At 40.0% G+C, this 17,714-nt stretch overlaps 1 protein-coding gene across 2 annotated transcripts; it reads right to left on the bottom strand.

Annotated features, from left to right (window-relative positions):
- Positions 1 to 1,617: 1,617 nt before the first annotated feature.
- LOC149184391 (uncharacterized) lies at positions 1,618 to 3,558 on the bottom strand. Of its 2 annotated transcripts, XM_089417452.1 has the most exons (7): positions 3,225 to 3,313; positions 3,059 to 3,115; positions 2,724 to 2,845; positions 2,552 to 2,617; positions 2,311 to 2,350; positions 2,126 to 2,191; positions 1,618 to 1,972 (listed from the first exon to the last, which is right to left on the bottom strand). In XM_089417452.1, the coding sequence occupies exons 1-7, from the start codon at positions 3,234 to 3,236 to the stop codon at positions 1,958 to 1,960; spliced, it is 378 nt and encodes a 125-aa protein (XP_089273578.1). In that variant the 5' UTR covers positions 3,237 to 3,313; the 3' UTR covers positions 1,618 to 1,957. The 2 variants fall into 2 exon arrangements, with proteins under 2 accessions (XP_089273578.1, XP_089273579.1); XM_089417453.1 differs by lacking the exon at positions 1,618 to 1,972 and having other exon boundaries at positions 2,125 to 2,191; positions 2,311 to 2,393; positions 3,225 to 3,558.
- Positions 3,559 to 17,714: the final 14,156 nt, after the last annotated feature.

Below are 17,714 nucleotides of genomic sequence, written 5' to 3'. Positions count from 1 at the left end.
TGGTGATGGTCAAAAAATGTTCATCATCATTGATCATTCCAATGAGTTTTTGATGATGCTTTATGCCTGTGTGACGGTCTTTTAAAAAACGTTGTTGTAAGTGTATATAGTGATGGTTCTTTACGGTTTAAAGCCATTTTCAATGACACTCTTGGTGAGGGTCGTTAAAGGCCCGTCACTAATTCTCTCTTTGGTGACACTTTTGGTGAGGGTCGTTAAAAGCCCATCAATAATTCTCTCTTTGGTGACACTTCTAGTGACGATCTTTTATTCGCCCTCACCAATGCTCTTTTTGGTTACTTTTGGTGATGGTAAAAAAAAAATTGTCATCATTGATCATTCCAATGAGTTTTAGATGATGCTATGTACCTATTAGCATATTTTTTGTCAAAAGATAACGATTTAAGACCATTGTTGTGGAGTCTTTTTCATTATGTGTCCAAGGTTATAGTGGTTATAGTCAGTCAATTTTTTAAGAAGTAATTAGTGTGTATGTTTTCCTTCAAATCATAAGAATATAGTACAAGTTAAGATAGGCATCCATCAGTGACTAACATAAGAAGTGAACATATATAACCATAATAGTCGGCTTAGTTTCCACCCGTTTAAATTATAAATTAAATACAAGAGTTAAGATCTTAACCAATTAATTATAATGACAATGCCAAGACGAGCACCCCTCAGCGACATATGTCTAACCAAAAAATTGTAAGCTTAGCTTCACCTATTTAAAATTATTGATTGAATATGCAGAGAGTTTAGATTTTAATTAATTAATTTTGATATTTGCTAAGTGCATTTTTACCTTGTTATGGTAATTGTGCAAATGCCTACTGAAAAAACAAGCTTTATAGTCACTGAATATGGGTCAATGAATATGCTGCCAGTTAACAAAACCATCAACTATGGAAATTCTTTAAAGACAAAAACATATATTGTTTACTTCATCCCAACAATTCAAATGGGTGTAGTTGATTGCATGACAAAGAAAACAAAGAAAAGAGAAGAAATGCATCCATAAGAGCCTTGTTGTGTGTAAAGCTGCAGTCGCATGAGCTCAAACAGCCACAACATCAAACTAACAACTAACAAAACAAAAAAATACAAGTCTAGATAGACTCTGTTATGCCAGCATACTCTACCGTAATCATCTTCAAAATATAGACATCAGGATATGGATCTCTTCACTTACCTGTCGTCTAAATTACTCCCAACTCTTACCACAACTTTAAAACTCCACACTTGATGAAATAATCTCCAACTCGCAGAAATTTGAAGCTTGAAATGAGCTCTGTTTTGACCCAGTGTGAAAACATGAAACTTCATCTAAATCCGGACCATTTGATGAATAAAAAATTGACTATTAGCATAGATAGAAAAGCTGTCACCATATATGCTCTTCAAAGCTTTACATGCATAAAAAATCATGCTATAGTAAAGCAACAAATGAGAAGAAGAAACTTCTAAGTTCTCAAAGAGGGACGATTGAATTAACTTAAGTTCTAAGTTCTTTTAAACGATGCTTATACTCCAGAAGGTTCTGATTAAAATGAGAGCATTTTGACAGCTGACCTACCTTCCAAAACCTTCCAAACTCAAAACCATCTTCACAATGAATGAAACCTTACAAGAGTGAGAAATAAATTATTATAGGGAAACAGTAAAATCACGTACAAAAACACCTCTTAGAAAATCTGCAACCATTAAAAGTTCAGTGTCAAACATTTTACACAGAATATCAAAGAAATTGCTCGTTACATGATTGCTTACATGAATATATAAAAAGTGGCCAAATCTTTGATGAAAAACAAACAGAAAGATATCCCCCAATTTCCTGTGATATGACTACTGTCCTGTGTCTCTCATGTGCCCAAAACTTGTATTCATTCATATTCATCTCAGAATTCAATTAAGCTAGCACGCATGCACACAAGCCTTCAGAACCTAGTGATGGCCTTTATTCACTTTTTTCCTGTAAGATAAAACAAAATACCATACAAATCCTTAGAACAGATGCCAAGAAAACTCAAAGCAAGAGGCAGAAACATCCTTTCTCATCAGCAAAAAAGAGATTTGAGCACTATAGTAATCTGAAATGATTTTGAAAATATAAGTCAGGAAATACCACAGCTGAACGAGAGCGAGATGGACTGTAACTCCTACTACGACTTCTAGGACTTCCACTCTGAACCTGAGAAAAAAACGGTTACAGACATTAGGGTATAGATGTCACATATTAATCCCTTGATGAAATTTTAAGCACAACTGTATTAGGCCAGCTTCACACACAACAAATAAATTGTTACTTACCTTGTGCTTAGGTGTCATGGATCTCGACCTGGATTTGTTTCTGCATGAGTACAAAACAGCAACAGGGCAAACTTTGAAGCAAGCTACAAATGATATGCTGAATTTAGTTCCAAAGTATAAGGACTTTTCCCATTCCAACCCTGAGGATGAGTAAAAATCACTTGTATTGAAACAAGTAATCACATGAAACAACTAAACAAGTAAACAAAGGAAGACACTGCAATGAAATCAAAGAAAATACCTGGGCACTGGTTTTGACCGTGGCCTTTGAATTGAACCAGATCGTGACCTGCTCCTCAGAGGTTTGCTAAAACAGAAAATTGGGTCTTGCTTCAAAAAATGTCAAAACTGATATATTACAGGATCTAATGCATGTTTTGTATTTTTGCATTTCAACAGCATTTTAACCAAACCTGTGGACTTTTCTTCGACTGGCATTTGGGCTTCGACTTGGTGACCGAGTGTGGCTACGGCTACGAGAAAAACTGCGGCTACGGCTCCTTGACATGCTTCCTTTGGAACCATATTCCTTTACCTGATGCAAAAGCAAGAGAGCATTTGATCTCATTCTTCAAACAAGCACATCAAGAGAAGTATCCAAATCCAAATGAAATAATATGAAGAATACAACGTTCAAAATATACAGGTACAATGGACATACCACATACAGAGACATTCCAGGAATATAAAATTTCTTAACATAAAGAAACTTCCAAAAAACATAAATAGATAGAAATTTTCAACCTACACGTATATATGACCGAGAAAATGGATTCTTGAATTCTGTGTCATCAAGTTTCCTGATCTGTATATTATCAATAGAAATTTCAACTCAAATAAAAAAACCAAGAAAATGTAGAAAAGGAATAAATCAATCAATATCAAAATTAACTAAGATAAATCAGTTAACATACAGCATATTTCATGTCATCATAATTAGTGTAGTCGACCACTCCAGTTGTACCTGCAAAGTCAGAGTGAAGTCAACTGTTAGCATGTAGCTCCACATAACGATTACAAAAACCACCGAAGAAAGATGGTGACCTTTGAGAAATAACTAGTAACATTGGCAGAGCAAATGTATTTCCACAATTATAATAGTAATTCCACGTTCATTTAAGGAACTGTCCCAATGTTGCACAAACCAGGAGTGTGTTTTTGCGGGAGGGTCGGGAGCAACATTTTCCAAAAACCCTCAAAGAGCGGAGCATCCAGGAGCCTCTCTCTCTCTTTCTCTCTCAATGAAAACATGTATACTTGTACATCAATGAATATAGAAGTGGCATTGATGGTACATTAATGATTTATCTTTCGAGTATCAACCATCTAGAATCTAGATTGTAAGAGTCACAAACAAAGACAAATTTTTAAGCCATATAATAGAAAGTAGACCATTAACTTATGGAATGAAATAGGTTATCTAGCAACTGTCAATCATAGCATAACCAAATAGTTTTGTTTACAAAATAGGCCATCTAAACACCCAAAATATGAAACGTCCAAAACAATAAACTGAAATATCTCCTAAACACCTCTCCTAGAAGATGTGTTCACCAATTGTGAAAGCACACATGTTCCCAAATATTGTACCTATGGGGCGTAGCACCGCCATGGATGTTTCACTACTATTTGAAAAGCAATGTTCCACCATTGCTTCTATTGGGATCCTCATAATATTATCATCCTTCATTCATTTTCTCGTGTAGCCTTTGCCTCTACCTCAATCTTCTAGCGACGTCAACCAACACCACTGAATTTTGATGAAACCAACTAATTCAAGTCTTAAAATATGGTAGAAAAAGCTTAACATGCCCGATCAATGATTTTGGTATGGGTGAAGGGTACATTTTTTGCTAAGGCTATGACAAAGGAGTTCAACAATCAACATCACCAACATATAGGGCTTAATGCTCCTTATTAGATGCCAATCACATACCCTCATAGATGATAGAATCCAATGAAATGCCACAATCTCAGCGATCCTAAAAACTACTTATCCTGCTGAATTTTGAATGGGAAATGAACTTCTATTTTCTCCATATGAAGTCCAATGAGGTTGGAACCACTCTCAATTATCCTGAAACAATTAATGGTGATGTTAAAAATTTAAGTAAAGGATAAAAAGAAAAATAAAGGAAATATAACATTAATGACAAATAATTTATTGTTACCATTAGGAAGCATCCATGGAGTGCCTTGGGAGTGCGCTCCTTGGCTCTGGGGACGTCCTTGGTGTTGAGAAATCAATAGAGCAATGAATATGTTAATTCTCTTCAACTTGATAACTGTTTGTGTTACCTTTTTACTTATTAGCTTTGTTCCTTATTATTATAATGTGAGAAACATCAAACAGCTACCAAAACAATAAGAACAGTGACACAGTATATAAGCTGCAATCTAGGGCCAAAACCCCTCCTCTTGAGGGGAAACTCTTAAATCTCTTCTCTTTTTATATATCTTTCAATTGACGAATACCAAGAACTTGTGACTCAGACTAATACCCTCCACGATCAACCACTTGAGATGATGTGCAAACCTTGTACTAGCCAAACTCAGTTAAATCTCTTCCAATTGCACCAACTCAGCCTCTTGTTGCAAGAACTTCGACCTCCTACTACAGATCTGAAATTTCGACTGCTTGGCAACTGCTGCAACTGCTGTTGCCACACTTGGAAACTTCGATCTTCTTCTTCCCTTTACTTGCCTTTCCTTGTGACTTAGGGCTTGAGAGATACTCTTAGTGACATTCACTTGCCTTCTTTCCTCTCTTCCTTCCAAGATCGAACTAGATGTAACCCTTGCGCAGAAACCCTAGCTTCATCTAGCATGTGAGAGAGAGAACTAGCCCAAACACTTCGTCTTTCTTCGACCTCTTCTTCACATAGAATGAGTGATGAGTGAGTGCTTCTTTGGAGGATGAGTTCCTCTCTTTATAATATATATAGGCCTCTTTAAGGGGTAAACATGGCTGTTCAATTAGGTCGACTTGACAGCGTCTAGGCTGACTTGATCTTGGAGGGTATTCCGACACTTTAAAGACAAAAATATCTTTTCTTTACAAGATACAATGTGCCCATTGGGGTCTTCAATATATGACAATGACTCTTATACCTAGGACAAACCCTAGAAGCACTCAATGGGTGCTTTACCTATAAAATAAAAGAACTTGAGCATGAAAACCATGCTCCAATAATAATAATAATTTCTTTTCATTTTATAATTTACAAGAATACATCTCATGCCTATGAAGACCAAACCTAGTTAAACATTTTTCAACACTCCCTCTTAACTAGGCAGGTATTCATAAGAGGTACATGGTCATTCTCAATCTGAAGAGATCTCATAAAAAGAGTAGGATTGGTAACCCATCTGTCTAGCATCATGTTAACCAGCATTGTCACATAGCAAGGCCTTGACTAACAGCTTCGTCTCTCCACAAGATCAGAGCACAATGCTGGTGAGACCAATGATTTATAGACACCATCATCATTGTCTCTCAAGGTACATACTCCACCCAGGTGTTCATCGAGTATGACCTTCTTTGGACTATTCTTATCTTGGATAGCCAGTCCTCAAAGAATATCGGTCCACGACTACTCTTGTCTTGAATGCCCTACCACATTCTCAAAGAGTATCGAATGCCAAATGGTTACCCAATCCTCCATTCTTTCTTCCCAAGTGAAGACAAGAATGTAGTGTCTATCTCTCCCTCTCAATTAGGGAGGATACATCAACCAAGCCAAGCTTGTCTCTCAAGTACACAAGCTTCTTGTTTGGAAGAGATTTTGTCAATATGTCAGCTACCTGCTCATCAGTGGAGATATATTGTAGTTGCAACACACCATTTTGTACTAGCTCTCAAATATAGTGATACTTGTTGTTTATATGCTTTGTCTTTCCATGAAATATTGGGTCTTCAAACAAATGTATACAACTGGTGTTATCACAAAGTATCACTGTAGGGTTCATCGGTCCTTCAAACAGGTCGGATAGCAGCTTCCTCAACCAAACCGCTTCTTTGCTTACTTCACAGGCTGCAACATATTCAGCCTTAGCACTACTCAACGCAACTGTGTCTTGTTTCCAGTTCATCCATGAGATCATGGAGGATCCCAAACTGAAACATCCTCCAGTAGTGCTCCTTCCATCTTGTTCACTGCCTCCCCAGTCGGAATTTGTATATCCTATCAAGTGGACATTATTTCTTCTGTCATACTTCAGGCAGTAATGAATGGTTCCTCATAGATATCTTAGAATATGCTTTGCTACTATCCAATGATCATGCCTTGGCTCCACTTGGAATTCACTGAGAATATTTACTGCAAAACATGTTTGGTCAAGTATTCACCAAGTGCATCAGTGAGCAAATTAGTTTTCTATACTTGGAAGAATCCATAGGGCTTGATTCAGAACTCCTAAGTCTCTTCAAGTTTGTGATCATCAGAGTGGTCATAGGTTTGCAGTCCATCATGTCAAACCTCTTCAACATCTTGATCACGTAATTTTCTTGACCTAAATAAACTTCATCAGGTCCTTGCCAGACTTCCAGCCCCAAATAGTAATGCACCAGCCCTAAATCCTTCATGTCAAATTCTATTGCTAGTTGCTTATTACATTCTTCAATTTTACCTTCTACACCTATCAAGAGAAGATCATCTACATACAGAAGAACGATTACAAGTTCTCCATCTACAACCTTGATATAAAGGTTTAGATCAGCATAACATTTTGTGAAGCCTATTCTTTGCAGGTATTCATCCATTCTAGCATACCATGCCCTTGGTGCTTGCTTGAGGCCATATAATGCTTTCTTCAATCTGCAAACATATGTCTTCTTGTCTTTAACTTCAAATCCCAAGGGTTGCTCTATATAGACTTCTTCATCTATTGTGCCATTCAGAAATGCAGTCTTGACATCCATTTGATGGATGTTCCATCCCATCGATGCTGCCAAAGAGACTAATGAATGAATCGTCGTATATCTTGTTGTTGGAGCAAATGTCTCTTCGTAGTTGATGCCTTCTTGTTGAGAGAAACCCCTAGCCACAAATCTTGCCTTATACTTATCTATACTTCCATCTACCACATGTTTGATCTTATAGATCCACTTGGAAGTTACCACAGATTTGTCTTCAGGCCTAGGTACAACCTCCCACACTCCATTCTTCATTATAGATTGATACTCTTCATTCATGGCATCTTTCCATTCCTGATGATTGACAGCCTCTTCAAAAGTGGATGGTTCTGCTTCTATTAGTTTTGTCATGTATGCAGCATACCCAAAATATCTTTTGGGTTTCTTGCTTTCTCTAAAAGAGCCTTTCGTTGCCCCATGACCTTCTGCATCAAGTAGTGTAGATTTCAACCAATTAGGTATTTTCCTTGTTTCTGGGATGACCATGGGTTGAATAGGTTCACTAGGACCTTCTTCTTCATGGTGAGATTCTTCTACTTCCCTGTCAACTTCTTCCTCGAATACTGGAAGTTCTTCATCATCAGAGTCTACGGGAAGTTCCTTTGATTTCTTGAATGCTATACTTTCATCAAATATGACATCTCGACTGTGAAAATTTGGAATCCTGAATCACTACTGCAACAACTAATTACGTTTCTCCTATTTGTTAATTACTGAAGCAAATTATTTATTGTTTCCTATAGTAAACACTAAAACGAATGCACTGCAGCCTACACCATTTAAATTATAAGCATAAACAAGAAGCTGAACAGGAAAGAAATACAACACATCTACACAATTGTTTTTGGACAAATGTCCCCGGAAAAACCCAATGCGAGAAAATCGGTGCAGCAACTGAGGGTTTTATTATTAAGCAGTAGTAATTCTGAATACAATCTTTGGATGCCTTCCTGACAATCCAATTACAGAGAATATCACTGACATAAACATAAGTGAGGTTACCTCACACTATCACTGGAAATCCTGGCTGATCCAGCCACTGAATGAGTTGCCCCTGGCTACCTCTGCATAGTCACTGCATCAGCCCAGCGTCACACCCTCTGGGGACAGCGCCACCCCTTTAGTTGATCAATCTGCTGCTCAGGAAATTCGATTTTCACCTCCCGGACTCACACCCTGGCTTCCGGCTTTTATAATCGATTCCTTCAGCTAATTTTCAAATTCCCTCTTGGCTTCTATGCTGCCTCTGCGTGGCCCTATGTCAGACTCCCTAGCTTTGTGCTGCCTCTACGTGGCCCTATGTCAGACTCCCTAGCTTTGTGCTACCTCTGCGTGGCCCTATGTCAGACTCCCTAGCTTTGTGCTGCCACTGCTGGATCTCTCTCTGCCTTCTCTACTGAGTATTCTCCGACTAGAGAAAATCTCCCTTCGAATACTATCCCTGACCCTCTCTACAAAATATCACTATCGAAAATCTCTCTGGCAGTCGAACTTCTGATCTACTCATCGTGTGTTCTCTAAGTGTCCATCAAGCCTCTTCTTATAATCCTCCTATTGATCAATCAACGTCGCAGATTAGATTCTAATCAATCGCTAGGATCATATTGACTTGATCTCTACCTTCTTCTAGAAGTTTCACCCATAGTTTAGATTAATAGCCATGAATTATTTTAATTTCCTAAGTTTAGACTTAGGGTCCCATTAAAAATAATTAATTATTTTAATAAAACTGTCTCCGGGTGGAATTTCCCAAAATGATTTCTGGGTATTGGAGAATGCATGTGTCTAAGCCTCCCTGCAAATTTTGAGACTTAGAGCACATTTGATGCTACCAGAAATCAACACTCCCTCTTAGCGAGGAATGTGCTCTAGCAATGCACCCTGCTGAAGCATCACTCTATTCTGTAACATCTCCTTCTGCGTTGCTGATGTCTGACATCCTGTCCATCAACTATTGCGCAAATGTTGCATTTGTACTGTTGTTGACCCTGCCACTGTCAACACTGCATCCGTACTACAACTCCCTCTCAATTATGCATCCATGTTGCTACTGGCACTGCTACTGGCACTGCCACTGCCAACTGCATCTACACTGCAACCTTCTCCAACTGCTGTTGCTACTGCATCAACAACAGAAAATTATCCCAAATTATTGAACAAGTGTTCAGTATGATGCATCTCGTTGTTGGACCCTGACTACTGCTAGTCTCTATGCTGACCCTCCGAAGCCTCTACACTGCTGCTGACCTCTGCTCTGTGCCATCTGCACCACTGCCAACTCTACTCTGCGTTGCTCAGTATCTGGCACTACTAGCCTCTGAAACTATCACTCCAACACTCCTCCGCACCAACTGACAATGGTCCATCCTGCTACTACTGATATGGGCTCCCTTAGCAAGGAATTGATCCGAGAGGTGGGCTCCTCAAGGATCCTACCCATCTACAATCCTTTCGAATTACAGCTCTAAATCACCCCACCTCCCTCTTGGAGATGCCTGGGCTGTCATGGCAAACTCCTCCTCAATCTTTGCCGCTGCAACCTTCGAATCATGCTTCTCATCTTTGTCCTTCTTCCTGAGAGGACATTGTGTTGTGTAGTGACCGAATTCACCACACCTGAAGCATTTGATCTTCGAAACATCTTTATTTTTCTTTCGTTGCTCCTGCTACCCCATGGATGCGAGGGTTGTATTCTCTTCCTCCTTCTCGGGCTTCGACCCACTGCTGCTTCCATCAAGTTTACACTTGACCAAGTCCCTCCTCAGCTCCTCTTGCTTAAGAGTTGCCCACATCTCATCCCAGTTTGGCAAAGTCGCCTTGCCTAGGATGCTCTGAACAAAGACTTGCCACTCCTCAGATACTGAATTTAGGGCTAGTCTTACCATATCGGAAACTTGAGGTGTTGACCCCACATTTTCTAGCTCATCTCGGGTCTCCTGAAGCTTTGTGAGGAACAAATCAATGTGTTCCCCCCTTCTGCATCTGCAGAGATCTCATCTTCTGCTCTAAATACATCTTTCGTTGCTCAGAAGATCCTTGATATAGCGTTGACAATGCATCCCACATCTCCTTGGCAGTTTTTCTACCAACTATGTGACAAACTCTATGATCCTTCACTCCGTCGAGGATCATTCCTTTTGTCTTTGCCATTTCTCCCTTGTGTTTCTTAAGCAGATCTGGATCTGCGGGCACACCTACCACACTATTGACGTAGGTCTTGAGAAAATGTTCATCTAGAAGGCATGACATCGTTGCCTTCCAGATCACATAGTTGGATGCACCATCCAACCGATCCTGATCTCTCAACCCACTCGCTGCCATCTCTGCCAAACGAAAATAAAGTCGAATAGCCTCCTCTCTCCTTTGCGCAGCACTAGTCTGCCCTACGCACTCCCTACTCGAGCTTGTAGATTTGCCCCTCTCCACTGCTGCTCAGCTAGTGAGAATTTGGACTCCTTGGCTGGAAGTCCTCTGAGGAAGAATTCCCTCAACCATGTCTCTCTCTTCCCTTTACGTCTTTCTTCCCAGCAACTGCCTACAGAAAACTACATCACACCAGAAACCCCTCCTTCGTTGAAGCTACTGCTGCGCTGCTCCCTTTGTCGCTGACAGATTTCGATCTGGAAATCCTACCTCTTTGTTGACTCACTCAGAGAGAGATTTACCATGTAAATCTAGCCCTACTGGCCTGAGCTGTGCAAACCCTTAGGGATTCGAATTGTTGCCTCTACAAGAATTTCGAATTCCCTTCTTCCTTCAGCGTTGTGTCTTCCGACTCTGCTCTTCTTGCTTCACCTGCAACTCTGATACCATGTGAAAATTCGAAATCCTGAATCACTACTACAACAACTGATTATGTTTCTCCTATTTGTTAATTATTGAAGCAAATTATTTACTGTTTCCTATAGTAAACACTGAAACGAATACACTGCAGCCTACACCATTTAAATTATAAGCGGAAACAAAAAACTAAACAGGAAAGAAATACAACACATCTACACAGTGGTTTTTGGACAAATGTCCCCGAAGAAACCCAATGCAGGAAAATCGGTGCAGCAGCTGAGGGTTTTATTATTAAGCAGTAGTTATTATGAATACAATATTTGGATGTCTTCCTGGCAATCCAATTACAAATAATATCACTAACAGAAAGATAAGTGAGGTTACCTCACACTATCACTGGAAATCCTGGCTAATCTAGCCACTGAATAAGCTTCCCCTAGCTGCCTCTGCACAGTTACTGTGTCAACGCAGAGTAACACCCTCTTAGGACAACGTCACCCCTTCAGCTGATCAATCTGCTGCTCAGGAAATTCAATTTTCACCTCCCGGACTCACACCTCAGCTTCCAGCTTCTGCAATCGATTCCTTCAGCTGATTTTCGGATTGGCTTCTGCGTTACCTCTGCGTGGCCCTGCGTCAACCTCTCTAGTTGTATGCTGCCACTACTGGATCTCTCTCTACCTTCTCTGCTGAGTATTCTCCGCCCGGGGAAAATCTCCCTTCAGATACTATCCCTACCCCTCTCTACAAAAGATCACTATCGAAAATCTCTCCGGCAGTTGATCTGCGTCAGAAAATCAAAAGTCTGATCTTCTCACTGTGTGTTCTCCAAGTTTCCATCAAGCCTCGTCTTATAATCCTCTTGCTGATCAATCAACAGCCGAGATTAGATTCTAATCAATGGTTAGGATCCTTATTGACTTGATCTCTGCCTTCTTTTAGAGGTTCACCCACAGTTTAAATTAATACCCATTAATTATTTTAATTTCCCAAGTTTAAACTTAGGGTCCCATGCAAAATAATTAATTATTTTAATAAAACTGTCTCCAAGTGGAATTTCCCAAAACGATTTCTGGGTATTGGAGAATGCATGTGTCTAAGCCTCCGTGAAAATTTTGAGATTTAGAGCACATTCAATGCTACCATAAATCCTTCTTTTATGTAGATCCTATAGGCCTTAGATGAGTTACTATACCCAACAAATGTTCTCTTCATACCTAATGGATCCAGCTTCCTTCTTTCGTCCTTTGGTATATGGATATATATAGGACACCCAAAGAATCAGAGATGATCTACAGATGGCTTCTTTCCAGTGAACACTTCCTCTAGAGTTTTGTTGTCTAGGGACCTGTGGGGACTTCAATTATGAATGTAGACAGTGGTCTTCGTGGCTTCTCCCCAAAGAAAATTATGTAGATCCTGACCATGTAACATTGCTTTTACACTTTCTTCAATGGATCTATTCTTCCATTCTGCAACTCCATTTTGCTCGGGATTATATGGGACTATCAACTCCCTCTTAATACCAGACTCCTTACAGAATGCTATAATCTCCTTGGATGTATATTCTCCTCCATTATCAGATCTTAGTATCTTGATTCTTCTTTCTGTAAGGTTCTCCACTTCAGCTTTGAATTCTTGAAATTTAGTAAATACTTCATCCTTGGTTTTCATTAAGTAAACCTGGGTCTTTCTTGAATGATCATCTATAAATGTGACATAGTATAGATGACCTCCAAGTGATTTAGGAGTCATAGGACCACATACATTGAAGTGAATGAGATCCAAGATTTCTTTTGACCGTGAAGCACTGCTTCCAAATGGTCTCTTCGTATTCTTACCCAATGCACATCCCTTATATACTCCTTCATGATCTTCTTTCAATTCAGGTATCCCATCTACTATGAAGCTTAGAGTTGGAAGGATTTTGAAATGCAGATGACCAAATCTTCTATGCCAGAGTTCACATGGGCTAATTTCAACGTGAACTAGGGCTTGGGCTAAAGGGGATATCAGTCTGTAAAGTCTTCCTTCTTGAATGCCAATGACTTTAGCTTGTTCTATACTTGAGTATTTACTCCATACAACTACCTTTCCATCAATGAAAGCTACTCTATCACCCTTACCTTCTAAGCTTGAAATGGAAAGTAAGTTCTTATGCAAACCTGAAACAAATAGAATGTTGTTGAGGTGGATGTTGCTTCCATTCTCTAGATTTATTGAGGTCGATCCAATACCCCTTACGGGATAGCTCTTGTTATCTCCAAGTTCCACTGAATAAGTGGATTTACCTTTTGATAAGGTCTTCAATTGTTTAGGATGGCCAGTCATGTGCCTTGATGCACCACTATCAATTACCCAAATGTTTTCATCTTGGAATGTGCTAGAGAGAGCCGAGAAGAGACCATTGTCCTTTCCCTTGATTGGTACCTTCTTTGAAGAAAATAAGAGACTCCATGCTTCCTTGATACCTTCTTGAGATGGCTTGCTAACTTGGAACACTTCTTGATGAACTTCTTCAGAGTAGAGGAGATCTTTATGATGCCCTTAGCTAACCTTAGCTCTGATACCATGTTGAGAATTCAATAGGGCAATGAATATGTTAATTCTCTTCAACTTGATAACTGTTTGTGTTACCTTTTTACTTATTAGCTTTGTTCCTTATTATTATAATGTGAGAAACATCAAACAGCTACCAAAACAATAAGAACAATGATAGTATATAGGCTGCAAGCCAGGGCCAAAACCCCTCCTCTTGAGGGGAAAACCCTTAAATCTCTTCTCTTCTTATAGATCCTTCAATTGACGAATACCAAGACCTTATGACTCAGACTAATACCCTCCAAGATCAAGATCAACCACTTGAGATGATGTGCAAACCTTGTACTAGCCAAACCCAGTTAAATCTCTTCCAATTGCACCAACTCGGCCTCCTACTGCAAGAACTTCGACCTCCTACTGCAGATATGAAATTTCGACTGCCCGACAACTGTTGCTACCACACTTGGAAACTTCGATCTTCTTCCTAGAGCCTTCTTCTTCCCTTCGCTTGCCTTTCCTTGTGACTTAGGGCTTGAGAGATACCCTTAGTGACCTTCACTTTCCTTCTTTCCTCTCTTCCTTCCAAGATCGAACTAGATGTAACCCTTGCGCAGAAACCCTAGCTTCATCTAGCACATGAGAGAGAGAACTAGCCCAAACACTTCGTCTTTCTTCGACCTCTTCTTCATCCTTCTTCGCATAGAATGAGTGATGAGTGAGTGCTTCTTTGGAGGACGAGTTCCTCTCTTTATATAGGCCTCTTCAAGGGGTAGACATGGCTCTTCAATTAGGTCGACTTGACAGCTTCTAAGACGACTTGATCTTGGAGGGTATTTTGACACTTTAAAGACAAATAATTTTTCGTTACAAGATACAATGTGCCCATTGGGGTCTTCAATATATGACAATGACTCGTAGACCTAGGACAAACCCTAAAAGCACTCAATGAGTGCTTGACCTATAAAATAAAAGAACTTGAGCATGAAACCCATGCTCCAATAATAATAATAATTATTATTATTATCCAATTTTAAGGTCACGACCAAGCCAGAGACCAAATTGGTGGGACAAGGGACCCTCCTCTGTGCAGTGATTTGACTGCTAAGTCTACGAAGGCATACATACTCTACCCCCCTCTGATTTTGAACCTGTGACCTCTTAGGAGGAAACACATGCTCTTAACCATTAGGCCCTCTTAGAAGGAAACTGATAAAATTGGCAACTAGGGCCAAACTTCATGTGGGTCATCTCATTCATGGCTGATAATATGTTCATTAGATTCCTCTCGTCGAGAGGTGTAGGATTGATCCAAAGATCATCCGATTCCGATAAGTATTCATGGAGATATGAATTTATTTTGATTATGGAATTATTATCAAGCAGACCTACAACTCATGTTGGCTCAGAAGCCCAACAGTCGCATCTATTCAAACATCAATAGTTGTGTATAAATACAGGAGGACTTTTCCTCATTTGCACTCACTCATCTAATCACATCTCTATCTCTCTACTGCGCAGAAAAGAGTCTCTCCTCTACTGCGCAGAAAAGAGTCTCTCCTCTATTGCGCAGAAAAGGGTCTCTCTCTCACACATGTGAAGCCGGAAGCTGCTGAAACTGAAGCTGCAACTACAGATCCAAACTTTGACCAGCATGGACCATCAAACCTCCTCTTCTGATCTACGTTGTAGGTTCATCTGAACCTCCTCTAACGGCTGCAACTTTTGATGGTGGAATCAAGTCGATCCAACGGATGGTTTGCGAGATATTGACTGCCCTAGTTTGAAGGACGCTGCTGAAAATGAAGTTGCAACTGCAAAAGTGAAGTTTGACCTACATGGACCAGAAGATCTCCTCATCTGAACTGCATTGTAGGTTCATCTGAACCTCCTCTGAAGGTTGCAACTTTTGGTGTTGGAATCAAGCCGATCTAACGGTCGGTTTGTGAGATATCCACTGCCCTAGTTTTGATGATGAAGCCGCTAATGCTGACGCTGCTGATCTAGGGTTTGCTACTGCTGATATAAATCAGATTTATTGTACTATTTCTCTGTGCTGAATTATTGAAGATAAAAGAAAATTTGATCAAAGGGTTTCCCCACACATTGTGGGGTTTGTCCCTGGCTAGCCGCCACATCTTGTGTCTCTTGTCTTGGCTTGTTTTCTGTCGATCGTTTAATGTTCTATCTGCACTTTACTTTATGTACATGTGATTGCTAATCTGTGGAATATAATAAGAAAATAAGTAAATTGCTATAAGCATAGAACATACCATAACTTAACATGGGATCAGAGCTGAGGTGAAGACAAAGCCCGAGCAAGAGCAAGAGCAATCACTGAAGAGAAGATTGGCAAGGCTATCCTAAAAGAACTATGGGGTCCTCAACACTCTTTCCTGCCAAAGACAAGCTCCGTGAGAAAGCTGACTATCACGGATGGAAGATGTCTATCGATCTAACCCTAGAAGATCAAGGAGTGTTGGAACATGTAAGAGGCAATATTGTTGAGCCTCCATCAAATGCATCCGCTGCTGCCTGGAACAAATGGAAAAACGGAGAAGTCAAACAAAGAAGATCATTCGGGACTCTATCGACAAGCACTTGGTGGCCTACATCTCTGAATTGGACACATCCAAGGAAATCTACGATAGACTGGTGATTATATTTAAAGTTAATGATGCAAATCAAGTTTTGTTTCTTAGAAATAAACTAAGGGAAATCAAGAAGGGTAAAGATGAGAGTATGCAAACATACTTCTTAAGAATCACTGAGATCAAGAACGATCTCCTATCTATTGGGGATACTATTACTGACAGAGAAATGGCATTCACGACTCTTGGAGGATTACCATCCGAATGATACGTGTTTAGGACTACTCTTCTAAACAATTATATAATTCCTGGTTTCGAGGAATTAATGGCTAGATGCATTCAAGAAGAAACAAGGGTGGAAGAAAAGGACGATGTTACATTTGCAATAAAGCAGGTCACTATGCAAGGGAATGCCCTGATAGAAAGGACTCTCAACGTGACGATGATCAAAATCCCTCTCATGGTAATCGAAGGGATGGAAAATTCAACAGCAAAGGTAAAAGAAATGCTAGAAATCAAGGAAGAGAACAACCGTTCAAGAAGGCTAGAAATTCCAGGATGTATTAAAAGCACCTGACTTCAAAAAGAACCTAGTGTCCATCTCGGCAATGGAAGACAAAGGCTACAAGGTAACCTTCAGTGATGACAAGGTACGTATATGGAAAAATAATGTTAAATATGCCTTTACTCTTGGGTTTCGTGTTGATTCATTATATCAGGTTGATGGAAGTCCGCTAGGTGTCATGTCTTATGACACATCTCTTTAGTCCGAACTTTGGCATCAGAGGTTTGCCCCCCTTCATTATAAAGCTCTACTCGGTGTAAGACAAATGGTGTCAGGGATGCCCAAATTCCAAGTAAAGAAAGAAGGTGTATGTCCAGGATGTGCCGAAGGAAAGCTCAAAAGGGGACCATTCCCCTCAAGCCAAAGCAAGACCTCCGATACATTACAGTTGGTTCACTCAGGCATATCTGACGCTGGCATTAAGAGGGAGACTACTACACCACATACTCCTCAACAGAATGGTGTGGCAGAAAGGAAGAACCGTACGATTGTGGAAGCTGTCTCTATGGGTAGATGATGTAACAATGCCCGATGTGGAGGAACCCATGGATCCTATTTATCCACCTGAGCCTTCATGGCTTAGGGGGATACTTGATGATGCTGAAGGACATGCTACACCCCGAGGAACCTTCGGTGAAATTAAGAAACCTAACAGGTATCAGGGATACCTGACCATCATGAGCACGATCATACAAAATGAGCCTTCATCATTCTCAGATGCCGTCAAGCATCAAGTATGGAAGGATGCTATGACCATTATGGAGAATGATGTCTGGGAAGTAGTTCCCAAACCCCAGGACAAGACAATTGTTACTTCAAAATGGCTTTACAAGATAAAGCTTCAGCAGATGGAAGTACGAAATAGTATAAGGCTCATTTTGTTGCTCGTGGTTTCTCCCAAAAGGAAGGTATAGACTATGATGTGATATTTGCACCAATGTTGCACGAAGCGGGAGCGAAGCGGAAGCGTTTTTTGGAAGCGAGGACGCCGAAGCGTCATTTTCCAAAAATC

This window comes from Pinus tabuliformis, chromosome 3_2 (genome assembly GCF_031772625.1).
Source record: "Pinus tabuliformis cultivar Carrire ecotype Pingquan chromosome 3_2, CPIR1, whole genome shotgun sequence".
Taxonomy (NCBI): Eukaryota; Viridiplantae; Streptophyta; class Pinopsida; order Pinales; family Pinaceae; genus Pinus; species Pinus tabuliformis.
The sequence above is the reverse complement of the archived record's forward strand: the minus strand, read 5'-3'. Positions and strand labels throughout refer to the sequence as shown.

Bases quoted from the DNA above. Each gene is read 5' to 3' on its own strand.
- LOC149184391 (XM_089417452.1), bottom strand. The intron at 2,618-2,723 runs GTTTGGTTAAAA...TTTCTGTTTTAG, and splicing joins AGTCGAAGAAAAGTCCACAG to CAAACCTCTGAGGAGCAGGT. The intron at 2,192-2,310 runs GTAAGTAACAAT...TTTTTTTCTCAG, and splicing joins CCATGACACCTAAGCACAAG to GTTCAGAGTGGAAGTCCTAG.